The sequence below is a fragment of the Mustela erminea genome, chromosome 1, assembly GCF_009829155.1.
Source record: "Mustela erminea isolate mMusErm1 chromosome 1, mMusErm1.Pri, whole genome shotgun sequence".
Classification (NCBI taxonomy): Eukaryota; Metazoa; Chordata; class Mammalia; order Carnivora; family Mustelidae; genus Mustela; species Mustela erminea.
The window spans coordinates 83,911,259-83,936,603 of record NC_045614.1 but is presented as its reverse complement, the minus strand read 5'-3'; the positions used below and the strand labels follow the sequence as shown (position 1 = coordinate 83,936,603).

At 37.8% G+C, this 25,345-nt stretch overlaps 2 protein-coding genes across 4 annotated transcripts in view; one reads left to right on the top strand and one right to left on the bottom strand.

Annotated features, from left to right (window-relative positions):
* RAB5A (RAB5A, member RAS oncogene family) overlaps positions 1 to 3,058 on the top strand; it is a 29,010-nt gene extending 25,952 nt beyond the window's left edge. For both annotated transcript variants that reach the window (XM_032332053.1, XM_032332055.1), the window contains exon 6: positions 1,614 to 3,058. In XM_032332053.1, coding sequence (XP_032187944.1) covers positions 1,614 to 1,729 — 116 coding nt within the window. In that variant the 3' untranslated portion in view covers positions 1,730 to 3,058. The remainder of the gene's footprint in view (positions 1 to 1,613) is intronic.
* Positions 2,826 to 23,683, bottom strand: PP2D1 (protein phosphatase 2C like domain containing 1). Of its 2 annotated transcripts, XM_032332050.1 has the most exons (3): positions 23,513 to 23,683; positions 16,155 to 17,218; positions 2,826 to 4,048 (listed from the first exon to the last, which is right to left on the bottom strand). In XM_032332050.1, the coding sequence occupies exons 1-3, from the start codon at positions 23,539 to 23,541 to the stop codon at positions 3,249 to 3,251; spliced, it is 1,893 nt and encodes a 630-aa protein (XP_032187941.1). In that variant the 5' UTR covers positions 23,542 to 23,683; the 3' UTR covers positions 2,826 to 3,248. The 2 variants fall into 2 exon arrangements, with proteins under 2 accessions (XP_032187941.1, XP_032187937.1); XM_032332046.1 differs by lacking the exon at positions 23,513 to 23,683 and having other exon boundaries at positions 16,155 to 17,262.
* Between the last annotated feature and the right edge of the window lie 1,662 nt (positions 23,684 to 25,345).

Sequence of the window (25,345 nt, the reverse complement as noted above, 5' to 3'; positions counted from 1 at the left end):
AAGCATTAAATTGAATTGTGGCCTTTCTGTTTCATTTACCAGATTAGTAACTTAGATCACACAGTGCACTCGTTATTTTCACTCTTGATGACTTCCTATAGGGAGTAGTTATTTAGTGGGAGGAAGTCTACAATAAATTTATCATCTGCTTTCAATGTGGTAAGATTTTGCTTACATGGCTTTCATTGGGCGTCTTCATGAACTTGATCTGGGATTTTTTAGCCTCTTAAAATCCTAATTTAGGGGCAAATTGGTAAGCTCCAGTTCCATATAGCAAACAAATATTATCACCTTTACTATAGTAATATGATAAGTAATAATAAGATGTGAGACAGAAGACTGCTTCTGTGACCTCTAAGTTGTGTTTTATTTTATCTTCTCACAGTAAAAGTTTACCAGTAGAAGCTTAAAAGTTTCTCATTCTACTTTATTTCCTTCAGCCTTGTAATTTCAGATCTAATTATAGAAAGCTCATTGAAAAGTATGATAAAGGGAGAAATCTCAGTTCAAAATCTAGGAGTATTAATTATAGTAAAGTTTATAAATGCTAGTTTACTCTTTATCCCTATAAGCCTTCGTTTGAAAATATATTTCACTGGAAATTTGCCATTTTATTACCATTTACCCTACCATCCCTAGCACCGTTTCTAGAGAATTAGCCCAAGGTGAAGGCTTTTCTTCCAACATTTCCCTTGATTCTTAAGATGATTAATGTTGATGTGAAATATTAAAACAAATAAAAGATCCAAAGTGCAACTGAGCGTTTAGATACTGAAGTAGAGCATGTTCAACTTTTTGGGTAACCTGAGTCATGGCTAAGGTAAAGCTAGAATTCAACCATAGTAGTCTCTGCCCAGGGTTGATAATACCAATATTTTTAGTAACCTTTATAACTGGTACTCATAGAGATAGTTAATATTCAGTGAATGCAGCATATGAAGAATCTTTGGGATTCAAGCAGACTACATCTAACAGGTATGTTTTTAAATCAGTGGGATCCAGGCTCCAGAGAATGGCCATTAGAGCTTAGCAGAGCTAAAACTGTAACTGCTTGTTGAGGACTTTATCCAGACGTGGCAAGCCAGGATCATGCAGCCCAGAACTGGGAAAGTTTTTTGAGGTAGACCATTCAGAATCAAGTCTGCTTAGAGTAGGCAGAGCTACTGGTGAAAAAGTATTTATGTAGCAGTCCAGAGATCATTGATTCAAGCTAAGATTCTTTATAAACATTGGCTGGCCATCATCTTTATTGACTTAGATTTTCTTTAAACAGTAGAGGTATTAATGATAATGAAATAAAGTACTACTATTCTGGTGTACTAACTGAATATAAAGAATTAAATATAGCTCCAGTCAACTTGAGTTTTAATTGTATGTCTCTAACTGTTCCTCATCTTACCCTTCCCTCAACCCACTAACCTCACTAAGGACTGACCAAAGAATAGTATTTGGTAATATCTAGTAGATACTTAATAAACACTTGAAAAGAATGAGCAAATAGCTCTGTGATAGTTAGGGTTAACCAAGCGCGGGGGGAGATCATAAGTCAGCAGATGAAAATAATTCTAACATGAATATTCTAATTGTGTGTATTTTAATAATTTATCTCTCAGCTAAAAAGTTGCCAAAGAATGAACCACAGAATCCAGGAGCAAATTCTGCAAGAGGAAGAGGAGTAGACCTTACTGAACCCACGCAGCCAACCAGGAGTCAGTGTTGTAGTAACTAAACCTCCAGTTTGAACTTGCTGGAATTTTCTTCTGCTTCCTAAATGTTAATGACAGTGGAATTGGAGCATTTAACCAGCCCAGTATGACTTCCAAAAAGAAGAGACTTATGATAGAGTCAAGTTTCTAATACAGAATTATTTTAAGTGTTTTGAACTTAATTTTTAATAACATGCATGTGACCCTCTGACTAATGTTTCAGAAGTAGAAGGGGGGAATGAGAGCTGTGCGTGTACGCTTGTTTCCTTGGACGGTTAGGGAATCATTTCTCGTCACCAGGGATAGAGTCAAAGGATGATGTAAACCCACAGTTAACCAGCCACTTCTATGTAAAAGATTTGGAACTTATTAATTTGGGCTTTTCAAAAACAGCCTTTTTTTAGAAGGAGGTTCTAAAAATAAATTTATGCTTAGCTACAGTATTCAGGCAACTGGTAATTTCTTAGTATGCATATTTAAAATGTACATTCCACATTTTAACAAGTTAACCACAAGAAAACAGTCCCACATCTTCAGGGGGGAAAACACGAACATTAGTGGTATCTAAAGTATAGCCAGTCCTGATATTTTTAGTGGGGTTAAAAAAAAGTCAAATGTAACCTCATCTTGTTTTAAGAGTATGAATACTGATAAATGCATCTTAATGGATAGTGTTCCCTTCAAACAGGTGAGCTCTTCAGCAGAAGTGGAACGAACCAGGTGTCTGTGATTTCTGTTTAATCACTGCTAGCCATTACATAGGTTTTATTGTTTGGGGGAAGGGAGGGAGCTTTTGTTCCCTTTGGACATAATATAGTCAATGCACTAACAATTATGTACATTCAAACTTGATTATTTTAAATTCGATCTTCAGCTGTACTGTAAATAGGGTACTGCACTGTAGTCTCCATATATGTTTATTACTTTCCTGTAATATTTAAGAATTACTTAAAAGTATACAAAATGTACAGTTACTAAAACAGCTAATTTTTCCTTTTCTCTCCCTTTGAAAGGAAGGGGCTTCTGTTGTTCCTACATGGCTTAGAACCATAATAAACAATGTACCAGTAATTTGTAACATAAGTATTGCAGTATGTTAGTAACAATCTTGCAGGCTTGTTTTCCAAAGTTCATTTTATTTTGATCAGTTCAGTATATTGCACTAATTGTTCTAGGTATTTTCATTATATGAAATCTACCATGTGTCAGAGATGATTTAATCTATTTAAGTGTTGAACTGCTAGCAGAACTTGTACATTACAGTAATTCAGAATTAGTAAGGAAAACAGTTCACCAGTGTTTAGTTTTATATTGAGGTGCTCAGGTTGGAATAAAGTGGTATAAAAAAGCAAGTACTTGTTTTTCTCTTTTTTGGCATGGAACAGTGAACATATATAAATGGTATTATGTAACTTAAAATATGCTTTTATAGTTTCTTTAATACAGTCTTAAAAATTATTTATGTGGTATTGAAGTATTATCCTAATATCTGGTTCTTTGAAGAATTGTCTTTACATTTTTATACTCTTGATAATTGGAACTTTATCTTTTGTCAGTCAGAAACTGATACTCAATTCCCTTGAGAAGTATTACCATGACTGTAATGTTGTCTCTGGAGCCAGCCACTAAAGCAGCACTTACAAGTTCATGGCTAATATATTTGGCTGCACCTTCATAGAAACTTTCAGTGCGTGGTTCTTTTTCACTTGAATTTTTGGACACTTCATCTACACTGGTTGGTCCATTGATTACTTTCTCACTGTAAAGATCATGATTACTCATTTCTGGTAGAAATCTTTGTTCATTTTTAGGGTTAGAACATGTTGAATCAAACAGATTTTCCTTTGAATTTATAGTTGATACACATTCTGTAGATTCAGGTTTATACTGAAACAATATATGGATATTACTTTCTGATACAGAATTGCTTGGTTCATAGATTGGGAAAGGCTCTTTGGATGGTAAAGATTGATTTTGTGTGTTAGAATAATAGGCTTCTTTATATACTTGAAATATTGTCATTGCCAGTGCAGTGACTTCCTTTGTATCCAAAACTTCCCAGAGTCCATTAGTAGCTAAGATAAGGAATTGGCATAAGTCATCAATAGGGACAGAGATAGTTTGAGGTGCTGGTATAATAGATTTTTTCAGTTTGAGATTTCCATGAAATCCAAGTCCTCGTGTGGTTTTTATTTGCCCTTCTAGGAGCCCATATGGTTCGTTTGAACTGATCATTGCTCCATTCTGAAGTAGTCTTCTTCTTTCGGTTATGTTTCGCGTAGTGTGTTCTTTGGTTATGCAAAAGCCTCTTCCATTTCTGCATAAGATTGCTTGTACATTACCTAGAAGATTATTAGAAAAAAATTGATCTTAGAAATTTAACAGCCAATTGTATCAAAATATGCTGTTAATTTTATTCTGTGTTTCAGTGCATACGTAGAAAGGCCATTTTAAAATATTTTTTATGTAATGTGAAATACTGATAATATTAGGTGACTTACGGTAATTAACATTTGAAACTGAGAGGCCTGTTTATCCCTCATTTTTTAGTAACTTGGTGTTTAAAATGCTGCACTTAATATTAAAATAACTAAAACTACAAATACAAAATAACCATTAATTTTTTTATGAAACAGCTTCTGAATTTTTTATAGAGCCAAGAGTTGAACTTTTTTATGACCAGCATATATTCTATATATTCTATAGAGTAGACATTTTTAAAATGTTTAAATAAATGCCTTTTTAATTAAAAACACAAGCATTGATTTTTTTTTAAAAAGTGGAGTTTGATAGTTTTGTACCTGGTAAAACTTAAAACTTAAGCACATTATAGGTATGGGCGATGAAGAAAATTACAATGCCACTGTTAATGTCAGTCTTACTAGTTTCATGTTGTGTGGTTAAAAAGAAATTAAGTCAATTAGCCCTGTAAAGAAAAAAAATGTATTATTAATGTATTACATGGATAATAGCTAGCCAACATTAAATTAAACCCTTTGATTAAAAACTGAAGTCTTAAAAGTTGATTGTAGTTTATCATGGTTCAGATGAACTTGTGATGTGTGCTTCATTGAAATCATTAAAAAATCTAAACATAATCTGAACAGATTAAGGGATGGTTGTACTACTGAAACTAACTTTGGTTTATTAAAAATTTTTTTAGTTTATTAAGAAAATAATTTTCCCCAAGTTTTCAGGAACATGATTGTATATTCAAGCATAAGCAAGTTTTTCTTGATAAGGAATCATTGTTTATAAGAGGGTATATAAATTATTCTGAGATGGAGTTTGAATGATGTTTGAATATTACAGTACCTTTGAGAATTAAAATCCCTGGGATCATGCAAAATTTACATTAGAATATCTGGTTTCAAGCATGGTACTATACCTGGAATCTGAATTTTGTTGCTACAGGGGTTCAATTCTAATCCTGTTTTTGAGGTAAAGAAATTGAGATTTCAGAAGGCTAAAGTCTACCCAACTATAGTATGGTTGGACCTAAAGAGTTTAAGTTGATGAAGCATCAGTGTCAGACATAGGCTGAACCTGTTGGCTCATTAAGTAATGGGAGTTCAAAAGATACTGGTTCTTGTTTTTGTTTTTAGTTTGTTTATTTGTCAGCTCACAAGCAGGGGAAGTAGCAGGCAGGGGGAGAAACAGGCTCCCCACTGAGCAAGAAACCTGATGTGGGACTCTATCCCAGGACCCTGGGATAATGACCCCAGCTGAAGGCAGATGCTTAACCAACTGAGCCGCCCAGGCGTCCCTGGAAAATGTTTTTAAAACCAGAGAACTGTATAAGTGATAGTCCTAAAAACTACATGACCTCTTACTTTTCTGTAGTTTGGTTATTATTTTGTATTAACTTGTCTTGTCTTCTGGTCATTTTACTTAAACTCTGCAGAAGATAAATTGGTAAAATAATTCTTGACTTTTGCTGAGTTGTAAATTATTACTGTACCAGCAAAACAGCATGGATTGGTAATGAACATGCCACCTGGGTAATCAGATGTTCTGTTAGGAGGACATATGATTCAATACCTCTTTTAAATTTCTTTCTTTTAAATTTCAGAAAATTTCTGTTATGTGTGTGTACATAAACTAGAAATAGTTGCGACCATAGCTCTGAAAACACAGGGGACATTATTTGGCTCAGAATAGTTAAATCGACTGATTTCATAAATGTTTTATTTGCATGCGGCAATTCAAAGACCACTCAGCAAAAGAGAAAGTACTGTTCTTCTGTTGTATGATTTGAAAATAATTTAATACAATTATGTTGTTACAGTGAAAAGTGGTAAACTGGTATCTTTATTTTAGTTGCCTCTGCAGAAATTGGTAAGCATAACCTTATGCACTATTTGCCTTTTTTTTTTTTTTTTTCCATTTCCCAGTTGCTCATTAGATGTAGGAAATGTCATTTTGGCTTATTTTACTGTTGTGAACATCCCTTGGACTGAGTACAAGAGAACTTCTAGAAGAAGGTCATTAAATTCTGGTTGCTCTTTTCACTCTACCATTTACTTGCTGTCTGGCTTTGAGTTAGTTGACAGTTTGTTCATCCTGGTGTAAATGGAAATAGTGCCTTCTGAATAATTCACATCCTTTCCTATGTGAATGGTACATGAAGAAAAACGTGAGGAAGAGGTGCTTACTATACTCAACTATTCATGCATAGTCCAAGAAGTAGAGGGTAAATAAGATTCAAGCCTTGGAGGAGTACTGTTGGGACAAACAAGAAGGAAAATTGTTATGTGCAGAGTTAGTAATTTTTTCTTGGTGCCAGAGCCTACGTTGCATATGCTGTCAGCTGCAAGTGGAATTGTTGAAAGCAGATGACTACATTAAACTGAAAGTTAAGAGACTAATGAACAAAAAGTCCCAAGGAAGAGGGGAAATTGGAGGAAGATTTAAATAACACTCTGTGTCCACATGTCTGGGGAACCGAAAGGGGAAAGAAACAGTTCATGACAATTTAAAGCCCGGCTTTTTTTTTTTTTGGTCGGAGAGAGTGAGCACAGGCAGACAGAGTGGCAGGCAGAGGCAGAGGGAGAAGCAAGCTCCCCACTGATGGACTCGATCCAGGATCATGACCTGAGCCAAAGGCAGCCGTTTAACCAACTGAACCACCCAGGCGTCCCAAAGACTGGCTTTAAAGAAAGGTTCCTGTAACATCTCGGGAGGGAATGAGAATAGACAGTGAGCTGATCTGAAGACTCTTATACAAAAGTTTCTGTGAATCTGGACATCAGTACTTCAAATTCCTAGACAAAGTTACCAGCTTCAGCAGTTTGGAGAGATTGTGCCCTTCAGAAAGTATTATCAGAACAAAAGTGGAACAGGATTACTGTAAGAGGTACATTAATTATACAGGGATTAGAAAAACTGCTTTGAGATGATACTCAACCCTTTTCAAGATGGTATGTGTAGTCAGGCAAAGTATTCCTTATACAGAGAACAATGATGTGACTGCCTCCTGCACTTAATTGCTGGATTATCTTCAACTTGCGAAAATGAAGAGTACTCCTGTAAACTTTGGAGTGACCTTAGAATCATGAATTCTAGATGTGAATGGGCAAGATCAAGATTTTTTTTTTTTTCAGATAAAGCCACTCACCATTAAAGATAATAGGAAAATTTTTAAAAAACTGGAGGAAAATGGAAAAAAAAGTATTTGTAGTGGAAGAAAAAGAAACATATCTGGGATGCAGGAGTGCCCAGAAATAACTTGGTTTGGAGGAAACAGCGTGGAGAATTGGAAACACTTGGGAGTCTGACACACTTGGTTGGGCTTTAATTCCAACTTGATGTCTGTGTGACCTTCATTTAGTCACTTTTATTTCCCTGAGTTGAGTTTTCTACCTGCAGTGTTATTTTTTCATTGTTACTGTGAAGATTTAAGAAGGTGAATTTAATAAGTTGAAACTTGATAAAGGTTTTTGTTTTTTTTTTTCCTTTGGGTTCCATGAAGGGGAAAGCAGGAGAAGAGAGGCAATCCAAAGATTGAGATGAAGCTATAAATACTTGATTTCAGACACATTTACAAAAAAACTTTTAATTCTTATGAAGTAGATTAATGGGTTTAAAGTAGTAAGGAGCAATAACTTAGAGCTTGAGAAATGAAATAGTTATTGGGGAAAGAAAAAGCAATTGAGGAGGAGCATGGACAAACAGGAAATTCAAACTGAGGTGTACCTAAATTGGAAGCGTAATGAAATTATGTGAATGAAGTCAGGGAAACAACTTATATCCAGTTTTTCTGTAAGACTAATTTTGGCAAGAAAGGCTGAATTCGTATGCATGGGCACCAGGTTTATGACTCTACTGTTGATAAGTATGAGAGCCTTGCTGATGGGGAGCCAGTTTTCATCGATTATTTAAAAGATCCCTTTGTTCATTTTGTAAGCTGTATGACCATGAAACTCAAATGCACTATTGTACATCTAGAGCCTAACAATATATGAGTTCACCACCAACATAACCCAGAAAAAGAGGGAAGGTAAAGCATATAAAAAAGTCAGGGTTATTTAAGAATATGGTTGGTTACCTGGGACGCCTGTGTGGCTCAGTTGGTTAAGCGGCTGCCTTCGGCTCAGGTCATGATCCCAGCGTCCTGGGATCGAGTCCCGCATCGGGCTCCTTTCTCGGCAGGGAGCCTGCTTCTCCCTCTGCCTCTAGCCTGCCACTGTGCCTGCCTGTGCTTGCGCTCTGTATCCCTCTCTCTCTCTCTCTCTCTCTAACAAATAAAATCTTTAAAAAAAAAAAAAAAAAGAATATGGTTTCTTTTCCTGCATAGAGTAAGGTGATTCTGGAATTATTATTTTAGAGATTTTATTTGTTTTAGAGATTTTATTTAATTTGTCAGAGGGAGAGGGCACAAGTAGGGGGAGTGGCAGGCAGAGGGAGAAGCAGGATCCCTGCTGAGCAAGGAGCCCAATGTGGGACTCTATCCCTGAATTAGGTTTTAAAGAAAAACGATGAAACTGGAAATAATTATCAGAAACTACTTTTGTTTTCTAGTGCCCTAGTTTTCTGTCCAATGAGCTCATTCTAGATCCAGAGACCAGTCATAGCTTTCCCAATACTTTTCTACTATTCACAATTCCTTAATTGCTGACCACCTCAAGCTCCTGTCTTTCTCTTCTCAAGGTTACCAAGTGATTGCTTTAATACAGCCTCAAGGTAAGGATATGCATGTTTTAAATACGTAAGAAGAATGAAGCTCACCAATTATGTAAGGTTGCATCACTAGTACAAAAGTAGTTTCTGGGGCCTCATTGAATGGAATTATTAAGAACAAATAGGTACTGGGGCGCCTGGGTGGCTCAGACTCTTGGTTTCCATTCAGGTCATGATCTCAGGGTCATGAGATAGAGACCCACATCAGGCTCCACACTCAGCACAGAGTCTGCTTGAGATTCTCGCTTTCCCTCACCTTCCTCCAATGCCCCCTCCTCCCACTCTTGTGATCGGCCTCTCTCTAAAATAAAGTCTTAAAAAAAAAAAAAAAAACGAGGGGCACCTGGGTGGCTCAGTCATTAAGCATCTGCCTTCAGCTCAGGTCATGACCCAGGGTCCTGGGGTCAAGCCCCACATCAGGCTACCTGCTTGGCAGGAAACCTGCTTCTCCCTCTCTCACCTATCCTGCTTGTGTTCCTTCTCTCGCTGTGTCTCTCATTGTCAAATAAAATACTTTTTTTTAAGCCCCAAATATGTACAAACTAGACATACTGAATAGATAAAGTAAACCATTCACATACCAGTGCCCATTTACCATCCCAGAAATCCTAGGGCACCTGGGTGGCTCAGTGGGTTAAAGCCTCTGCCTTTGGCTTGGGTCTCAGGGTCTTGGGATCGAGCCCCGCATTGGGCTCTCTGCTCAGCGGGGAGCCTGCTTCCCCCTCTCCCTCTGCCTGCCTGTCTGCCTGCCTCTGCCTCCGTCAAATAAATAAAAATCTTTTAAAAAAAAAATTGTCTTAAATCTGTTCTGCCTATACTCTATAAATGAAACAACAAAGCCTGGATGAAAGTGCGTGTATTCAGTTTATTGAATATTTTAAGCCCACTATTGAGACCTACTGCTCAGGAAAAAAAGATTCAAAATATTACTGTTCATTGACAATGCAACTGGTCACCCAAGAGCTCTAATGATGTACAACAACATTAATATTTTCATGCCTGCTAACACAACATCCATCCTGCAGCCCATGGGTCAAGGAGGCGAGTTTTGACTTTCAAGTCATTAAATACTTCTATGAAATTATAGCTACCATAGATAATTATTCCTCTGATGGATCTGGGGAGAGTAAGTTCAAACCTAGAAGGGATTCACCATTCTAGATGCCATTAAGAACATTAATGATTCATGGGCAGAGGTCAAAATATCAACATTAACAGGAGTTTGGAAGTTGATTCCAGTCTTCATGGATGACTTGGAGGGGTTCGAGACCAGTGCCATAAGTCACTGCAGATATGGTGGAAATTCAAGACAACTAGTATTAGAAGTGGAGGCTGCAGCTGGGACTGTGTAACTGCAGTCTCCTGATCAAACGAAATGGATGACGAGTTGCTTCTTACGGATGACCAAAGAAAGTGTTCTCTTGATATGGAATCTGATCTACTCCTGGTGAAGATGCTGTGAAGATCACTGAAAGGACGACAAAGGATTTAGAATATCACATGAACTCACTTGATAAAGCAGTGACGGGGTTTGAGAGGATTGACTCCAATACTGAAAGAAGTTCTATGTGGGTAAAATATTAACAGTGTCACGTGCTACAGAGAAATCACTCATGAAAGGAAAACCAATGGATATGGCAAACTTTATTATCTTAAGAAATTGCCGTAACTACCCAAAACCTCAGCAACCATTACCCTGATCTGCCAGCAGTCATCAGCATCAAGGCAAGACCCTCTACTTGCCAAAGGTAACAACTCAAACTATTGAGACCTCAGATGATAAGCATTTTTTAGCAATAAAATACTTTACGTTAGTGTGTGCATATTGCCTTTTTAGACATAATGTATTTCATGCAATAGACTACAATACAGTGTGATCATAACTTACAGGCACTGGGAAACAAAAATTCATCCAACTTGTTTTATTGCAGTATTTGATTTATTGTGGTAGTCTGGAACCAAACTTACGATACCTCCTAGGTATGCTTGTATAAAAAGAGACAAGTTCATATATATATATATATATATATATATATATATACACACACATATATATATACACACACACACACACACACACACACACACACATCTGAACAAAAAAGTCTGAGAGGGAAGAAATAAAATTATGCTGCTGTAAGGTTTTTATTCTATATGTAAAGTGGTATATATCATTTGATGGTAGACTCTGAGAGGTTAAACTTAAAAAATTGTATAACAAAGAGTTATAACTAACAACTTAACAAATGAGATAAATAGGAATAAAGAAATCAATTCAAAATAAGGTAGTAAAAGAGATAATAATATACAACTGTGTTATCAACAAAGAAAAGAATAAAGTTGGACCCCTACCCCATGACATATACAGAATTAATTCAAAATGGATAATAGACCAGAATGTAAGAGATAAAACTATAAATCTCTTAGAACAAAATACTGGTATAAGTTTCTGTGGCCTTGGTTTAGGCAATGGTTTCATAGACGACATCAAAACTACAAATATCAAAACAAAAAAGTTGATAAATTGGATTTCATCAAAATTAAAGTTTTTGCTTCAGAAGATAAGTATTAATTATCAGAATTAATAATAATTATTTATTTATTTATTATTAAGTATTTCCTAACCATACAACTGGTAAGGGACTTGTATTCAGAATATAAAAAAGAATCTTGCAACTCAATAGATAAAGTAACCCAATTTAAAAACGGGCAAAAGATTTAAGTAGACATTTCTCAAAAGAAGATACTCAAATGACTAGTAAGCACATAAAGAGATAGTCAACATCATGAGTCAACAGAAAAGTGCAAATCAATACCACTTCATACCCACTAAGGTGGCTAGAATCAGAAATACAGCATTGGGATGTGTAAAAATTAAAACCCTCATAGGTTACTGGCAGGAAAGTGAAACGGTACAGCCTTTTGGAAAATAGTTTGGCAGTTCCTCAAATGGTTTAGTGTAGAATTACCTTAGGACCCAGCAATCCCACTCCTGGGTATATACCCAAGGGAGTGAACACATGTCCATACAAAAACTTATGTACAATGTCCATGCCTGCATTCTTCATCATAATAGCCAAAAATTAGAAACAACTCAGATGTTTTTCAACTGAATAAATGGATAAGCAACATACAGCATAATTATACAGTGAAATATTACCCAGCAACAAAAAGAAGTACTCATGCCTGTTACAACACGATGAACCTTCAAAACATGCAAAGTGAAAGAAGACAGTCACAAAACGGCCCAAATTCTATGATTACATTTATTGGAAGTGCCCAGAATACGGATATGTATAGAGACAGAATGTAGATTTGTGGTTGCTTGGACCTGGAGAAATGGCAGGTTAGAGAGCTGATTTCTAAAGGGTACTGGGTGTCTTTTTAAGAGGACAAAAATGTTCTAGAACTGACTATGGGAATGGTTGCACACATCTGGGACCGCACAATTTACATGGGTGAATTGTGTGCTTTGTGAGTTATATCTCAATAAAGCTATTAAAAATAAAAACACTGGGAGAGACAAAGGGATCAGATAAGAATCCTTTATGTTTCTAAGGAACTAGTGTGGTTAATTAGAAATGTAAAACTTATGGTTTATTTAAGGTTAGGAGAAAAGTATAATTATGTATTCTGTATAAATATATTTGTTAGTGTTTTGATTCTATGAGGATTAGTTGAAATAAAATAGAGCACCAAGAGAAACTATAAAATGAAACATAAATGGGAAGCACTAAGAATAAAAAAGTCAAGAATGTCAGTTTGGAAATATTTTTTCCCACATGCATGAATTCAAAATTTATTCAGTGGCTTCATTACTGCACTCATGTTTCATTATATAGTGAGGTTTTTGTTTTGTTTTATTTAATTCCTGAGTTGGGATGGCCCTGGTATTTTACAAATTTAAATAAATTTGTACAGGAAATACCGAAAAATACAGGAAAGGTAAATTCCCGTGCTATAATTATAGGTCTTGTTATAGAAAATACAACACATGCTCTTGATAAATTTCTGTGAAAATTTACTTTTTCTAACCGATTTAAATCATTTTCTCTCAGGAGCAATCACGACCTCCTTTTCACAAGTTGGAACTTTTCCCTACATATTTGTCTCTATTAAAATAAAGGATGCCTAAATGAAAAGAGTTTAACACAATTATGTAAGCCTGAAAATTTAGATCCAACAAATGTCTGACCTGGAGATGAGAACCAGCCAAACAGCAGTGATCCTGGAAGTAGTGAATCATAGGAAATTAGACATTTAATGATAGTGTCTATTCACTGTCTCATAATTCTTCCTTCAATTTTACAAGACCCTGATGTATTATGACATTTTCTTTTTTTAAGATTGTATTTATTTGACAGAGAGAGACACACAGAGAGAGGGAACTCAAGCAGGAGGAGTAGGAGAGGGAGAAGCAGGCTCCCCGCTGAGCAGGGACCTGACGTTGGGCTTGAGCCCAGGACCTTGGGATCATGACCTGAGCTGAGGGCAGACACTTAACTAAACCACCCAGGCACTCCTATAATGACATTTTCTAATGGAGGTCCCACGTCCAAGAATATGGGTCCCCAGAGTGGTGTAAAATCTGAAAACTGCGCATGAAGTAGACCTGCTCCGAAGCCATCTCAGCATAAAGTCTGAGAAATGACAAAATTCTGAGGAACCTGGCATTGGACTTGGCTTCTTTTTATTGCTTTTCTGGAGTACTCATCTTGGGCTCAGAACCAGAGCTTGATCAGAAACAGGCTTACATCCAGGGACCTGGACATTGTGGTAGTCTTTGTGATTATCTGGTTTTGGTTCGGAACCATCTCAGACACATCCCACTTGCTGGGATCCAGCCTCCTCTGGTTGTGGAAGCAATTCCCTTCAGATGCAGCATGACATAGTGGGCTTGATTCCCAGCTCCAATACCTACTACGTCCGAGACCCTGAACAAATTATCTCACCTCTCTGAGCTTCTAATTTCTCATCTGGAAAAGTGGGGTAACAACACTTAGATATAAAGGGGGAAGTGGGAGATAGAACAGATGTTTAAGGGTCCAAACTTGGAGCAAGTAGTAAATCCTGGAGATCTAAAGCACAGTATAGGGAATATCGAGAATACTGTGTTATAATCACCAAACTTGCTGAGAGGAGAATTTAATTGTTTCAACGACCAAAAAGAAATTATAATTATGTAACATGATAGAAGTGCTAATTATCACCCAAACGGCAATATTACAATATATAAATATCATATAAATATACTTTAAACTTGTACCATGTTATATGTCGAATGCACTTAAAAAAAAATACTTAGAAGATATGAGGATATCTTTAGACACCAGGGTTCTCATAAGACTAAATGAAAACTTGGGCTATATTCCCTATTCAATAAGTGGACACTACTATTAATAATAACTCTAGGGCAGGGGCATCTGGGTGGCTCAGTTGGTTGAGCATCTGCCTTTGGCTGAGGTCATGATCTCAGGATCCTGGAATCCAGCCCTATTTCCGGCTCTGTGCTCAGCAGGGAGTCCGCTTCTCTCTCTGTGCTGTCACTCACTCTCAAATAAATAAAAAAAAATCTTAAAAAAAATAGTAACAATAACTCTAGGGATGCTTGGATGGCTCATTCAGTTATGCGTTTGCCTTCAGCTCAGGTCATGATCACAGGGTTCTGGAATCAAGTCCTGTATTGGGCCCCTTGCTCAGTGGAGCACCTGCTTCTGCCTCCGTCTGCCACTCTCTCTGCTTGTGCTCTCTCTCACAAATAAATAAAATCTTTAAAAATGAAATAAAATAATAAATAAACTGTCCTTGTTTATCAAGCACCTGGGTGTCTCAGTGGGTTAAGCATCTGCCTTCGGTTTAGGTCATGATCCCAGAGTCCAGGAATCCGGTCCCACATCAGGCTCCCTGCTCAGCTGGGAGTCTGCTTCTCCCTCTGTCCTTCACCCTGCACATGCTCTCTCTTGCTCTCTCAAATAAATAAATAAAATCTTCAAAAAAATAATAACAACTCTATACAGGGGCACCTTACTGGCTCAGTCAATAGACCATGAGATTTCTTTCTTTTTTTTTTTTTTCAAAGATTTTATTTATTTATTTGACACAGAGAGAAAGATCACAAGTAGGCAGAGAGGCAGGCAGAGAGAGAGGAGGAAACAGGCTTCCTGCCAAGCAGAGAGCCAGATGTGGGACTTGATCCCAGGACCCTGAGATCGTGACCTGAGCCGAAGGCAGAGGCTTAACCCACTGAGACACCCAGGTGCCCGACCAAGAGATTTCTTGATCTCAGGGTCGTGAGTTTGAGCCCCACAGTGGGGGTAGGGTTTACTTAAAAATAATAATAATTCTGTTGATGAGAGTGGTACCTGACTAAGCATCTCATGGAACTCAGCTTAACTTTGCTAAAAATGTTTTACTTATGGGCTTTCCATTTTGGCAACCTCCTAAGGTAGAACTTTAGCCCTAAAAGGATTGCTTCTTGAAATACAATTTTAAAAACACAGCCAAATGTTTGAGAAGGGAATTTATACTTATAAACTTATAAGTATAGGCACAAGTAAAGGCACAAACTATTGTTTTCTCTAAAATTAAATTGATACTACTTTGCCCACTGAGCACAAGTGACCTATTCCAAATGTGTTATCAGAATAACTGACCAGTTTAAACAACCAGACTTGTAACAATCCTCAAAAAACTTTCCATTCTCCTGAAAAAGGGAAGTATGGGAAATGTTTTATGTTTCATTCAGATCTAAGCAAATGTCATATGTTTGCTTTGCCTTTATCTACAGCTATATTGGTACCCCATTTAGAAAATTTAATGTTTTGGTCAAATTATTACATATATGTTCCTTCTTGGGGAAAAAAAAATTACAATTATTTTTGTACCTGCAATCTGCATCTAAAGTGTGGTTCTTGGATGCCTGGGTGGCTCAGTGGATTAAAGCCTCTACCTTTGGCTCAAGTCATGATGCCGGGGTCTTGGGATGGAGCCCTGCATTGGGCTCATTGCTCAGTGGGGAGCCTGCTTCCTCCTCTCTCTCTCTCTCTCTCTCTCTGCCTACTTGTGATCTCTTTCTCTGTGTCAAATAAATAAAATCTTAAAAAAAAAAAAAAAACTGTGGTTCTTGATCATTTCTTAGTCAATGGAATTTCAAGGGATTAGTAAGTCACTAAATCATAGGTCACTAAATAGCTCCAGAAGCAAGAGGAGTTTTGCTGCCAGGGATAAAAAATAACTGTAAGGTGTAATGAGACTACTCCATGTACATACCAGTGTTTGCAATATGGAGTACTCCAGACATTATTCGTGGCATCATCTGGGAAGGGAAACTCTTTGCCAAGTCATCAGCTTTATTGATTTTCCAGTTCTTTTCAGTATAGGGTTTTTTAATATTGCCTTCCAATATACAAGTAACTACGGAACAGCCACTCCATCGAACCCTGGACACTTCATTCCTTCCAAGACGTAAAAGCCTGTCCATTCTCCAAAACGCTTTCGCAAAGGCTTTGTGTATGTTTTCATACTCACATTTCAACTTTTTTCTCTTTTTCTTTATGGAGGAAAAAAGTTCTTCTATAGCTATGTATTCTTCCCTAAATACCGTGTGAAAGGATTTGATTACATTTTGCTCTTCAGGAGTCATTTGGTAGGAAGGATCGAATCTGGAAAGTTGATGGAGAAGTAAAACTGGGAGTTCCATTGAAGTCAAGCTTGCTGCTGAAGCGCCATGATGTCCATCAAACAAACCAAAAAAACACACATCAGGTTTATTGCCAAAGTTATTCACCACAGTGAATTTATCATTCATGTCAGCTTTCCATGTAGAATTTCTGTCTTCACAAATGGCTACACCTTTAATCAATCCATGACAGATTGCTTGAGAACATATGGAACTCCTGTGAATGTTATCAATGATCTTATAGTATGCTGGTATTTGTTTCTTCCAAAGTAGCTCAAAAGCATTATTAATGCTCTGGAGGACTTTTTCAGTGAATATAGAAAATGACAATAGTTTAGTGATCATAAACTGTCTCTGAATGGAAACCAGTGGAAGCGCTGGTTTCTTTGTACTCATCCATTGAAACCCCAGGGTGGCCAGAGCCACATGCTGCTTTTTATGCAGGAAAACATCAGGTAGATCAATTTCGCGCTTGCATATGGAACAGGGAACTGTCATCGGTTGGTCACGCTTCTCTTCATGGTCTTCAGAGTCTCCTGATGGTCTGTCCTTCTTCTTCCTTCTAGAACACCTTCTTCTCAATGAAAGTGAGATGTCACTTTCTGATTCAAATGTTGATTTTCCCTCATTCCATTCCCTTGATTTCCAAAACACTCTGCAAACAGGACAAAAGATATTGACATGCCAGGAATAACACATTGAAAGCTTTTTTCTTTTTTATGTTTATTTATGTATCATAGAATTGGAGAGAGTGAGCACCTGGCAGGGGCAGAGGGAGACAGTCTTCCAGCAGATTTCCCACTGAGCACAGAGCCCCACTCTGGGCTTGATCTCTTGATCCGTGAGATCATGAGCTAAGCCCCAACCCCAAGTGGACAGTCAGGCACTTAACCCACCGAGCCACCCATGTGCTCTAACACATTGAAAGTCCTTGCAAGCAGACCCTTGTCTTTGCAATTTGTTTTAGGTTCTCAAAACTCTATGCGGGCCTACTATTGAATATTCTGATGCATCTTTCTATCATTCCTAAAAAAAAAAAAAGACGCACAAAAAGTACTCAAAAAATTGGTGATTGAACTTTGTATGCCTGAATAAAATTGGGCAAAGTCTCTACGAAGTCATCTAGAAATCTAAGAACAAATACTCAGAGAAATCAGCACAAGCTTGTATCCCAGGCATGTAAAGGTTTATGCTTGAAAACTAGCTCTTTGATTTAAAATTTCAGCATAATTATTTTTGTACTCCATTTTATCTTGCTGAAAATACTTTTTTTCCCCCTCCTTAAAGGTTTCACAGGAAAATGAATAGGAGGAGTGCCTGGGTGGCTCAATCGGTTAAGCATCCAACTTTTCTGGCTTTGGTCATGATCTCAGGATGGGGGGATTGAGCCCTGCATGAGGCTCAGCACACAGCACCCTGTCAGCTTGAGATTCTCTCCCTCTGCCTGCCTCTCGACCCCTCCCCCTGCTGGTGTACTCTCTCTAAAATAAATAAAATCTTTATTTTTTTAAAAGAGTTTATTTATTTATTTGACCGACAGAGATCACAAGTAAGCAGAGAGGCAGGCAGAGAGAGGGGGAAGCAGGCTCCCTGCTGAGCAGAGAGCCCGATGTGGGGCTCCATCCCAGGACCCTGAGATCATGACCTGAGCCGAAGGCAGAGGCTTAACCCACTGAGACACACAGGCGCCCCTAGTTAGTAGCTTTAAATGTTTATGACATGTGACATGTTAGCTTCAACTCAACTTCACGTAAGTTATATTTAACTTCAACTCAACTCACAGAAGTTGTATTTGATCTTAGTACATTGAATGCGTTAGATACGCCTACAACAATAAGAATGTCTGAGGCCCGTAGGGACTTGGAATATTCCAAGCATAGTAACAGGTATTCAAGAACGCTTATAGTTGTTAAAATAAGAAATGAATATATTTAGTCCTGATGACAAAATAGTATCTCTGAGCATAAAAGTAATACATAATCATTTTTAAGTTCAAGACAGGAAGATAAACTAGAAATGAAAGAGCTTTCACCTTTTTTCTCCAGTCTCACCCCCACCTCCCAAATCCCAGTCTTGGTTAGTGGCCTGTTATCTATCTTTTGAAATATGTATATATAAGATATACTATAATATATTAATAATATATGTGTCATTTTATAATTATCATATATCAATAATATATATTATATATTTTCTATATAAGTATAATTATATCACTTATATAAGGTGTTATTATATTAAGCATAATAATTAAATATATAATAATACATTAATAGTATTAACATAACTTACATAAATATACTTACCTATAAAATATATCTGTCATCTTTTCTGAAATGTAAATTTTGTAGACCATCCTAAAATCTGCCATTATTACTCAATACTAAGTCATGGTCTCATACTGAAAGTTTGAATATGGACTGACAAAACAATATACTATGAACAATGTAGAGTTTGGATTTTAAAAAAAGAACTGTCTTAAAAAAAAAAAAAGCCTGTCGTCACTTAGAAATTATATAGCCTTAGCCAAGTTATTAAGCTTCTCTGAACATCTGCTTTCTTATCTGTAAATGAACACGATTATTTATAGCATCAAATGAGATAAATGGTGAAGCAATTGGCAATAGGGGACGCTCGAAAACTGCCTGCACCTTCTACTCTAAGCAAAAAGGGACACTTAGGACTGAACCAAATTAAAACATATCACATGACATGAACACATGAAATTGTAACGCTTAGAGGAAAATATATTCTATATAAAACTAATTTTAATGGGGCGCCTTGGTGGCTCTGTGGGTTAAAGCCTCTGCCGTCAGCTCAGGTCATGATCCCAGGGTCCTGGGATCAAGCACCACGTCGGGCTCTCTGCTCAGCAGGGAGCCTGCTTCCTCCTCTCTCTGCCTGCCTCTCTGCCTGCTTGTGATCTCTGTCTGTCAAATGAATAAATAGAATCTTAAAAAAAAAAAAAAAAACTAATTTTAAAAAAATCAGTAAGTCAATGGGAATCTTTTTTTTTTTTTAAGTGATCTTTACACCCAATATGGGACTTGAACTTACAACCCTGAGATCAAGAGTCGCTTTACTGACTGAGCCAGGCAGGTGCCCTGGGTGAGGATTTTTTTAATAGCAGTACCTGAATCTGAGTGTTTGAGAATTGTGTTATATGTATTTATTAATATGTTGTGGTAAACTGTATATATCATTGCCTTACTACAATGATTACTCACTTTAACAAATAATAATAAACTGGACACATAAAACAGAACACAATTTAGGGGCACCTGACTGGATCAGTTGGAGGAGCCTGGGACTCATGATCTTGGAGTCCTGAGTTCATGCTCCACGTTGGGTGTAGAGATTAAATAAATAAAGACTTAAAAGAAAATGGAACACCATTTTGAGAAACTTATGTAAACTAAAAATGAATGCATAAGTAAAGCAATACAATAGCTATAGAAAATAGGCAAATATCTTTAAGATTTTTTTCCCAGTAGAATTTTCATTCTATATGCTATGCAAAAGTCTTATATCTAGGGATGAAAATTTTCTATGATAAATGATAAATAAGATGGTGTAATTGGCAATGGGCTTTAGCAACCTTCATTTATGGCTTACATATAGCAATACGATTTAAAATTAAACAAGCAAAGCTCTGAAAATTTTAAAATGTTTTGCTGCTTTCTTTATTTATATTTAATTCCCTGAAGGGCACAACTGTACTGAATATAGCTACTCATTTATATTGTAAAATTTTATTTACAAATTTCTTCTTTTTTTTAGATTTTATTTATTTATTTGACAGAGAGAGGGATCACAAGTAGGCAGAGAGGCAGGCAGAGAGTTGGGGAAGCAGGTTCCCCGCTGAGCAGAGAGCCTGCTGCGGGGCTCGATCCCAGGACCCCGGGATCATGACCTGAGCTGAAGGCAGTGGCTTAAACCACTGAGCCACCCAGACACCCCTATTTACAAATTTCCACCTCATAAATGCTTCTGAAAATATTAGCATATTTGTAGGCCTTCCTGGCTTTGCCTCAACAACAAATTTTTGTGTGTGTCTTTTTAAACAGAAAAAATTAAAACTACACAAAAATAGAAGAGTATAATGAGCCCCCATATGACCACCACCAGGTTCAAACATTATCAATATTTTTTCATTCTTGTTTCAACTTTGTCTTATTTCATTCTATTATCTTTATCTTTAAAAGCAAAAACCAGAATTATATCAATTTCACTGATAAACACTTCAGTCTCAAAACCAAATTTGATCAGCCTCCATTCACTTCTTTTTTTTTTTTAAGATTTTATTTATTTATTTGACAGACAGAGATCACAAGTAGGCAGAGAGGCAGGCAGAGAGAGAGGAGGAAGCAGGCTCCCTGCTGAGCAGAGAGCCCGATGCGGGGCTCCATCCCAGAACTCTGGGATCATGACCTGAGCAGAGGCTTTAACCCACTGAGCCACCCAGGCACCCCCTCCATTCACTTCTTCAACACCTACGCCAGGCCACCTACAGTGAGCACATGTTGCTAAAGACACACAGACAGGTAAGGCTTGAAGCTTCGAGGGGAGGAGTCTGCAGAGCCATTCATGTGCTCATGTAAAGAATTAAACAGGTCAGATGAAGTCCAGGACAGTGCCCACCCAGGGACCTAACCCCTCATCTAGCTATGAGTGGCATCACGACACCTGAGAAGCCTACCCAGAAAAACTCACAGTGGAGAGAGATCAACAGGGGGGGTCCAAGGCAAATTCAAGGGAATGACCAGTTAGCAGGAGGAAGGAGGAAGAGGACCCAGGGAAGGAACTGGACAGGCAAGCAGAGACGTATGGAGAGAAATGAGTACTGGCAAAGCTATTGAGCTCTTTTGGCTAAAATGTATTACAAATATTTTTATTTGCTATTATTTGGCAATATTCATGTAAAGGTTGCAGTTTTCCTGAGGCTTGATGAACTGTTGGGACAATCTATAAGGCACACTACTACTGTCATTTGACTTAGAGTCAATCTTTTACACCAGAGGTTTATTTTCTTGTGTATGGGGAATAGCCATAGTACAGTTCTCTCTCACATGAAGCTATGCTTAGAGTGCAATGTGTCTTTCATTCAGTCAACAAATACTTGAGTGTCTGCAATATGCTAAGTACTGTTTTATTTGCTGGGGATACAACAGTGAACAAAACAGGCATGGTCTCTGATGAAGCTTGTATTCTGATACAAAGGCAATACATAAAGGAAACATGTATACCTGTAATACCAGCTGGGGGTTAAGTACTAACATGAAAAACAGAGGGGCACCTGGGTGGCTCAGATGGGTTAAGCCTCTGCCTTCGGCTCAGGTCAAGATCTCAGAGTCCTGGGATCAAGGCCTGCACTCAGCGGGGAGCCTGCTTCCCCCTCTCTCTGCCTGCCTCTCTACCTACTTATGATCTCTCTCTCTCTCTCTGTCAAATAAATAAACAAAAATCTTAAAGAAAGAAAGATAGAAAAACAAGGCAGAATAAGAGTATAGAGAGGGATGGAAGCCCTCTTTTGTATAAGGTAGACAGAAGAATATATCATTTCCTCATATACTTAGTCTAACAGGAAGCCACGATTTCATTTGATAACTAAGAAAGTGGAGGAAAAAGAACATTGCAGATAAAATTGTTTATTGACTTACAGATGGCAACAGACACATGAAAAGATGCTCAACGTTAGGGAATGCAAATCAAAACCACAATGAGATAGATATCACCTCGCACCTGTCAGAATGGCTAAAATCAAAAACACAAGAAACAGCAGGTGTTGGCGAGGATGAGGAGAAACAGGAACCCTTGTTCCTGTCGGTGGGAATGCAAACTGCTGTGGCCACTGTGGAAAACAGTATGGAGGACATTATTTACAATAGCCACATTATGAAAGCAGCTTAAATGTCCATTGATAGAGAAGTGAATAAAGAAGTAATATCCATATATAGATATAAATATTACTTATAAATACTACATACTTATAGATATTACTTATATTACTTATAACCATATATATGGATATTACACACACAAACACATATATATGTATATGTATGTATATAAAACTTGGGATATTGGGATATTACTCAGCCATAGAAAATGAAATCTCGCATTTGTATGAACATACATGGATCTGGAGAGTATAATGATAAGTGAAGTGAGTCAGATAAAGATAAATACCACATGGTTCACATGTGGAATTTAACAAATGAACAAAGGAAAAAAAGAAACAAACAAAAAACCAGACTCTTAAGTATAGAGAATAAATCGACAGTTACCTGAGGGGCAGTGAGGGAAACAGGTGGGATCTTTCACAGAGTCCCACCTCCTAGACTCTCCCTAGGATCCTACTTGTCTGTCTGTGGCCTTGATCATTTACACTGGGATCTGATTTACTGATTTAGGGAATCTGCCAAATAGTTTTCAGCCCTCTGCCCGGGAGGGTTATCAAGTGTATTCAGCCTGAGCGACCCCTGAGTGTTCTGGTTTCTTACAATTGTGTTTTCTTTCTCATCAAACTTGTATACAAACAAGCAAAAAAAAAAAAGGGAGGGGGGTTAAGGGCACATTTATCATGATGAGCTCTGAGTAATATACAGAACTGCTGAATCACTGGGGGGCCTGGTGCAGTCAGTTAAGCTTCTGACTCTTAATTTCAGTTCAGGTCATGATGTCAGGGTTGGGAAGTCAAGCCCCAGGGTCAGGCTCTGTGTTCATTGTGGAGTCTGCTGGAGATTCTGACTCTTCCTCCGCCCCTCGCCCTGCTCATGTTCTCTCTCTCTCTCTCAAATAAATAAATAAATAAATCTTTACCAAAAAACCTGTTGAATCACTACATTGTACACCTGAAATGAATGTAATACTGTACGTTAATTACACTTGAGTTTTTTTTTTAATGTTCATTGACTACATCTGTCATCCAATAGAAATGAAAATTTACCTGAAAGCACTATTAATTTCCTTGCTCATTTGGAATTGTTACCTCCCTTAGCCTTCTCTTTACCACCTTTCCCCAGTCTCTGTTCCTCCAACTTGGATAGTAATGGTGATGGCTGGAGGTGGTTATGATGGTGGTCGCGGGGGGCGTTGTCCCACAGATGTGATGGGAGACCTCTCCACGTGGAATGTTCACGACATCACCTGGAACCTCGGTCAGAACTCTCTTTATGATTCTGAAGGACTATGAAGGAGGAAGGGCAAAAACTGTATTCAGTAACAAACCTGTGCTTGAAATTTCAAAAAGGAGAATCATTCATTAAATATACTGTCTTATGCCTCCATCCTAGGATCAAAAAATAAGAGGGCCTATCCAGTTGAGTTTTTTTCTTGTAAGTATGGCACTTTCAAAATACTGATTCCAGAAGGCTACGCTTAATGTATACACCAGTTCTCTTCTCAGTCGGTGGAAGTAAGGTATCTCAGGCCGTCCCTCCAGGAGGCTGCCTCCTACCTGCCCTGCAGGGTCTGCCCACTCCATCTCGCTGCCCTATGTCATTATCTGACTCCTGGACCTTGTTTGAACTGTCTTTTTGTTTCTTGAGATTGTCTTCACTCCTGGCCAATACCTTTAGTTCCTAGGCTTATAATCCAAAACTGCATTCCACCCTCTCACCCCAGGATGGATTCAAACTAAAGTTCTAGAGCAATTTGTTTGCATATTGAAGAAATTTAGACAAGACAACAGCTTACTAGACCTTTCCGTGGGGATGTTTTACAGCCAACTCAAAGTTAGTATGTCCAAAATGGAACTCACTACATTTCCTCCAGAATCTCCTAGCATTTCCTTGATTAAGCTGGAAACTGTTTCACAGAATCCTCTTCCCTGTGTGGTTCCAGGTTAGAGTTGGCCAAGAAAGGAATTTGGAGGCACCATATCTGAATGCCATCATGGTTCAGTGAGATGACCAGTAGATGCCTGGCAGGTTGCAGCTGGTGCTGGCTCCCTCCACTTCACCTCCAGCTCTTCCTCTTGATGGAAGGCCTTCTTGACGGCTCTCCCTTTCCATCTCCTCCTCCCCCTGTTTGTGCTCTCTCTCTCTCCCTCTCAAATGAATAAATAAATCTCTAAAAAAATAAATTATACTTGAACAATAAATACAGATTGATTTATGGATTGATCTGAGGCTCTAGACTGACTCAGTCTGTGGAGCATGTGACTCCTGATCTCGAGGTTGTGAGCCCCACCTTGGGTATAGAAACTACTTAAAAATAAAATCTTTAGGGACACCTGGGTGGCTCAGTTGGTTAGGCAGCTGCCTTCGGCTCAGGTCATGATCCCAGCATCCTGGGATCGAGTCCCGCATCGGGCTCCTTGCTCAGCAGGGAGCCTGCTTCTCCCTCTGCCTCTGTCTGCCTGTGCTTGCTCTCTCTCTCTGATAAATAAATAAAATCTTTAAAATAAAATAAAATCTTTAAAAAAATCAATTTAAAAGAAAAAGTCATAAAACTTGTACTTGTTCTTACTATAGTGGAAAATGTAAGCAAGTAAGTGGATTCTCAAGCGAAAATGTTCTTTTCTTCCTTCCTCGGTCCATCATCGAAAAAGAGACCCCCCCTGGACAACAGCATCTGTCTTTGGCTTGGGTCATGATCCCAGGGTTTTGGGATTAAGCCCAACACCCAGGTCCTGCTCAGCAGGTAGTCTGCTTGTTCCCTGCCCTTCCACCCTTCTTCCCTACTCTTGTGTTCTCTCTCTCAAATAAACAAATAAAATCTTTAAAACACTAAACAAAAAACAATGCTGCAACAAAAAAATCCTGTACATATATCCATT

Bases quoted from the DNA above. Each gene is read 5' to 3' on its own strand.
- PP2D1 (XM_032332046.1), bottom strand. From the start codon at position 17,262: ATGTGTTATTCCTGGCATGTCAATATCTTTTGTCCTGTTTGCAGAGTG. The intron at 4,049-16,154 runs GTATGTACATGG...ATAATCTTCTAG, and splicing joins ACTCCATATTGCAAACACTG to GTAATGTACAAGCAATCTTA.